The 5966-nt window shown below is 37.0% G+C and overlaps 1 protein-coding gene across 1 annotated transcript in view; it reads left to right on the forward strand.

Annotated features, from left to right (window-relative positions):
- LOC110018155 (probable magnesium transporter NIPA4) overlaps window positions 1–4587 on the forward strand; it is a 21922-nt gene extending 17335 nt beyond the window's left edge. Inside the window, exons 8-9 of the mRNA XM_020715366.1 lie at window positions 3980–4085; window positions 4178–4587. Of these exons, the coding sequence (XP_020571025.1) occupies window positions 3980–4085; window positions 4178–4278 (207 nt within the window). The 3' untranslated portion in view covers window positions 4279–4587. The remainder of the gene's footprint in view (window positions 1–3979; window positions 4086–4177) is intronic.
- The last annotated feature ends 1379 nt before the right edge of the window (window positions 4588–5966 follow it).

The following is a 5966-nucleotide window of genomic DNA, read 5'->3' on the forward strand; positions in this document are numbered from 1 at the left end:
ATGATACCTTGTGTCAGGATAGGGTTTAAGATACCCCCTCTGCATTGGGTAGCCAACATCCACCAGATAATACTTCCCTAAAAACTTATAAACTTTAGGTGAGCATACAAAACAAAAATCTACTTGTATTAGTAAGGAACTAACCATGCGGTGGGTGAGAAAAATTGTACTCCGGATTTCTCGTTGCAATTTTAAAAATTCTACCACCATGTGTGCTGTCCTCCCATCCAGCCAATGCAAATATAAAACACATGTTGAAATCACATACTGTCATGATATTTTGAGTTGTGGTTTTAGAACGGCCGATAAATGCAACTTTCTTGTTATCCGACACTCTAGCATGAACGTGCTTTTCATCGATTGCGCCGATGCAACCCTTTATGAATAAGTAAAATCATTTCAATATACAATCCAGTAATATTTATTTGAAGTATGAACACCTTGAAATATGGCATGTATCGACATCGTTGCGAATCTCTATTGGCCTTCTTGCAAACGTTAGATCTGTGGGTTTTATTATGGCTTGTGCTAGACTGACAAGAGAACTCAAACCAACTGAGAAATATCTGCTTATTGTTTCAGATGAGTGTTGGAAGCGTTCCATGGCTCCCCGCATTGATTCGTTTTGTGATAAAATATAAAGTGTTATGTCCAATACTTCACGGTCTGTTGTCATAGAAGATCCGTGAAGTCCATGAGATGTTTTTAGATCTAATAAGAGATCACTGAAAACATCCTTGGACATGCGGAAGATGTTTCGAAATCTCGTTGGGTGTCCTGAAATCATTTCTCTCATCCATTTGTCTACAATCTGAGATGATGTGTAACATGACTCACGGTCGACATACGTATTATAGTAATGCACTAGTATATTTATGGCTGCATTTCGCCGTCGGCGTCGGACGGAACTAACCATTATATTTGATTACAATTAAGCTCATAGATGAAATAAAACAACCACACAAATGAACTATAATTGAAAAACAAATAAATTAAACATCCTTTGGAATGAGGTAAATCAATTTCATAAAAATGACGAACAACCACAAATGAAAAAGTCTACTTTCAGGAGTAATCAGTCTAGTATCAAATCATAAACAACCACAATGTCAACTAATGAGGAGGTCAACTTCACAAGTCACGATGGTTATAATAATAGCGTATGTATTTCAGTCGTCACTATTTGCTCAGTGCTGTGAAGAAGTCTCGATGGAGAGAATCACGAAAGAGGTCTACAACAAAGTAGAAAAGATCACGATCCCGTGTAAATTCTGGATCTTCTTCAAGAAGTCCAATGACCTCATGAATCGAGGTTTTTGGAACTCTGTGAGGGGCATCATTAGATGAGTCCATTAGGTATGAGAGCTTCTCCCTCATAGATGCAGGTTCACTCTTTCTCTTGCTTTAGTTTCGGGGGCGCTTCACACGGTTGGTGGATTGAATTTCAGGTTGCTCAACATTGCGGAATTCTGCAGAATCATTTGACAATTCCACGACCACATTCTGGGGGGTTGTTTAAAAAACTGTTTGGCTAGGGGCAGCTGAAAATTTCCCTGGAGCTACCACCCCACCAAACATCATTTGTAACTTGCCCTCCAATTCTGGTTCAATCTCAGCCAATCTGAACTTCTTTGCCGCAGGAACAATCTGTAAAATAGAATGAAAGGTGATTAGAAATCAAAAATAGAACTTATTAAAATTAAAAAGAATTACTCAATAATATCTTACCGCAAGCATTTCTTGCCACCATTCCTCTGACGCCTCAATTGTTCTATTCACCGGTTCCCATCCTAATCCAGTGGAGCCACGCTTCAAATCACTCCACAGTTTTCAATCTTTCTTAAGCTGGTCCCATTTCTTCAATTGGAGTCTATCATATTCTCTACGTGTCATCTCCTTGAATTTGCTAACGATGTTATCCCAAACTTTTTTTATTGAAAAATGTTGTTGGTCTATTTTCCTTATCAATTTCACATATGCATAGGTCACAGAATATTAATTTGGTGTTCTTCTCCCAAAGTGCATGAGTGACAACCTTTTAGTTTTTATTAGTCATGCTAATAATGCCACCAAAAAATAACATTCAACATGAATTAATATAACAAATTTAAATATTGCTAAACAAATGAAAGAATGGATATAAACACGTTGCAAACTATAAATCAAACAAGAAATGTAAATATAAGGGAACACAGGAATTTACGTGGTTCAGTCAACTGACCTACGTCTACGGGAAACGAATGCAATATTTTATTGAAATACTAGCTGAAATTTTTTAAGCATATCAACAAGGACTCCTTTGTTGTACATATGCTCAACTTAAACCATGTATACAATATATAAAAGGCTCCAACATATTTAAAACCACCACAGAATTAGAAAACCCACCAGCAATATTTGACAGCTATGTTTTAACTAGGCTATGCCCCAATCCGTTTCACTATTTGGCCTATGCTCCAACATATTTAAAAAGGAAGGAAAATTTTCATGCATGCTACTCAATTCTTATGCCCCAATCCGTTTCACTCAATTCTTATGTTTCATAGCTAAAAAAATATATATTCCATTCTTTTAGCCAGTACAAGACAGGGCCAATGTTTTACTTTGAAACACTTGTTAAAATTTTTCTAAGCTTCAAAAAGGATTCGTTTGTTATTGTTGTTCATGCACTGTCCATGGCAGAGAAACATATGTGAGGTTATTGAAGACATCTATTTTTTTTGGATTACTGTAAAACATAACAGAAATCTTAAATCGAGTGGCATGTGACTCCATAAACAAGAAGTTTATTGCAAGGAAATGCCCATGTTAACCTGACACCAATTGCCCAAAAAGTCAGTGTCTTATCCTCATAACTTCCACAAATGTAATGTCTCTCAGAGCAAAACATCAGTGAATCAACCACTACCTTAGATGGAATAAACAAGAATGACTCAAACGGGAAGGGAAAGCAAAGGCAAAACCCTAGTGAAGCAACCTGTAAAAAACGAAACAGGTTCCATGCGCTAATGTACAAATCCACCACATCTTTAGAAGGAATAAACAAAAAATCGCAGAAACGGGAAGGAGATAAGAAGGAGAAAACATCACATTCGAAAAAATTCATAAGCTCCCTCATATTTGCGATTAGAAGAAAAAAATTGCTCGTTATACCTTAGATCTGTCGATCAAGGGGCTACAAAGCAAGACGACGAAGGAGAGCCGCGAGGGAAGCAGTTAGGGTAGAAGAGAAACGAAATGGGTTAAGTGGATAAAGCGGGGCCGCGGGGTTAATGCCGTGGCCCGCTTTCTCTTAGCTTTGCGAAAGTTTTGCCGCAAAGTTACGAACCAAACGACGGACCGGAATACGGGACGAAGCGGCTGACGCACACAGCGCCGCGCCAAAAAAGTCGAACCAAATGGGCCCTTAGCTGCATCTCATCAAGTGCTTTAAACCCATTTAATCTGATCTTTTTTTTTAAATCCCATAATGAGATGGATCGAAGAGCTGATGGACAACATGACCCAATTTACACTCCTAATTGTGAAGATGGTGAACATTGGTCTCCTGAAGCATAAGGATTGTGTGGGTTTTGCTAAATTAGCTTATTGTGCGAACATAAGCTAGGGCTTCATGCAACATATATGAATGAACGTGTGAAGATAAACTTGAGTTTCATGTGAAATTCATAAATGAAAGCATTCCTTTCACTTGACTCGATAATGATGGACAGAATTTGTTTTAGATTAAGTGCCTTGGTAGCATATTTTTTTTTGAAGATTTACATGCATACCACTCAATTCATGTGTTTTTACAGATCTAACACCTAAACATCAATTTTTACTTACCTACCACCTTGCCTATGCATGAAAAGGCATATTTAACCTTTTAAAAGTTAAAATCGTGTTGTTTTTAATGTGATAGGAAAGATTTGGGTGGTATAAGGTGACTTTGAACTGTCATTTTTCTCATTACCCTGACCTTCTACCTTATTTTCAGGACTGGGATAGGCAAAATCCAACCCAGATTTTAACAGAGATGTGTGGATTTGTAACAATCCTCTCTGGTACATTTCTTCTTCACAAAACCAAGGACTTATCTGATGGTATGCCCCGCAGAATTTGTTTTTTCTTACAGAATCAACCTCTTTGTTTATAAACTCTGTAGGAATTTAATAAATAACATAATCACCAACAGGCATTGTTGCATCATCCTTACCCGTTCGCCTTCCTAAGCATCTAGATGAGGATTCATTTGCCTCAGAAGGGATTCCTCTCACACGCCAGAACAATTTATGAGATCTACTGATGTTGTGATTCAAAAGCTTACCCACCCAGGCTGCAGAGCTCTTAAAATCCTGATTGAACGAGTACTGGGACATTATTTCTGTAAGTGATGGAAGGGTAAAAATGTGTTCTTTGGCTCCATAACTTGAGAAAGTTTGGCTTCCATCTGCGGCGGAAATATCGGTGAATATGTGGATTGGGTATTCTTTGCATTTCTCTTTGATAAGCAGCAGCCAGCGTCCATGTATCTACCTTGGAAATATTCTTTAGGGTAAATCATTCTTTGTGCTTTTTGGCTTCCACCATATTGTAACATGAGACACAGCACAGCAACTCATATTGTGTTTTGTTTCATTTTTTTTCAATAATTGGGATTGAAGGGATGTTATTCTATAGCAATAAGATACTCTGTTGTTTTATATTTTTATGCTATATTTTTATGCATGTCATGCATAAAATTTGACATTTATATTTATAACATTTGGTATCATAAACTTATGTATGAAAAGATATATTTTATTTTTAAAAGAAAATAGTGATATTTTTTATGTAATTTTAAATATTTAATTGTTAATGCATGTGAATATGAAAATTTTGGTGTTGGACATGTGAATATACAAGAATTGAGTTGTATTTTATTGGCTCTTCTCCGACTTAGGTAGAGTGAAGTCTATCCTCTCTAAAGATTTACTTGGTAAGTTGAAGTGGCTACTTTACTTCATTGCCTCAAATCTTAGATATTTATATGTCTAACACTTAAAATTTTATAATTATATTTATAACATTTTAATGTTATCAACCTATACATGTATTTACCTATAAAAAATTGATGATTGTGATATTTTTTATGCAATGTCAAAAATTTGAGCGTAAATATGAAATTTTAAGTGTTAGATATGTAAATATTCATGTAATTACCGCAAAGGAGGTTATGTGCTTTTCTTCTTAGTCTTTGACAAATTCCCATGCCCCTAGTCTTGCATTTCTAAGGGAGAGTATTAGAATCTATCAAATCCTGCATTTCTGAGCTTCAAGTGTGGAGGACCATTCCCGATGGTTTATTGTCTGACTGAAGTGGTAGTGGGATTCTTCCTTGGCCAATTGCCTTTCTCATGTAAGCGGAAAGTGCCTTTATCAAGGCAGACCTGCATCATCGTTCGCAACAAGTCAAGCTTAGCCGCCTTCCCTTTCAGTCTGCATCGGTCTGTAATCTTCCACTTCAAAAAAGGATTTGGCAAACCAAGGTTTGCACCCTGGAATTGAAAAGAAAAAAAAGAGAATGATATCCTCTGTAGAAAAATTCTGGACCGAATGATTCCTTACCCTGCTCCTTGATCTGTTGAAATGGGATTCACCGATCTGACTCTTTGATGGGTCCGCTTAGATCAGAGAATTTTCTTTTTGGCATACTGAAGCTTGAACCACTCGAGTAGTTCCGCTTACTGCCTTTTGACCGAGAAATTTCATTTCTTCACCTGTGAATAAGGCTTCGAACACTTGGACCAAAATTGAGAAGTCTGGCATTCCCGACCCACCAAGCGAAACCGGTCAGCTACCGCTTAGAGTCTCTCAGATTCGCTTGCTTCTCTTACCTTATATTTCACTCGGCGAAACCACAGAACAAGATTCACTTTGATTCTTTCATAAAAACAAATTATTCTACAGAACCTAACTAAAATCTTACATTTTATTATACCGTC

Source organism: Phalaenopsis equestris, unplaced genomic scaffold (assembly GCF_001263595.1).
Source record: "Phalaenopsis equestris unplaced genomic scaffold, ASM126359v1 Scaffold000003, whole genome shotgun sequence".
NCBI lineage: Eukaryota > Viridiplantae > Streptophyta > Magnoliopsida > Asparagales > Orchidaceae > Phalaenopsis > Phalaenopsis equestris.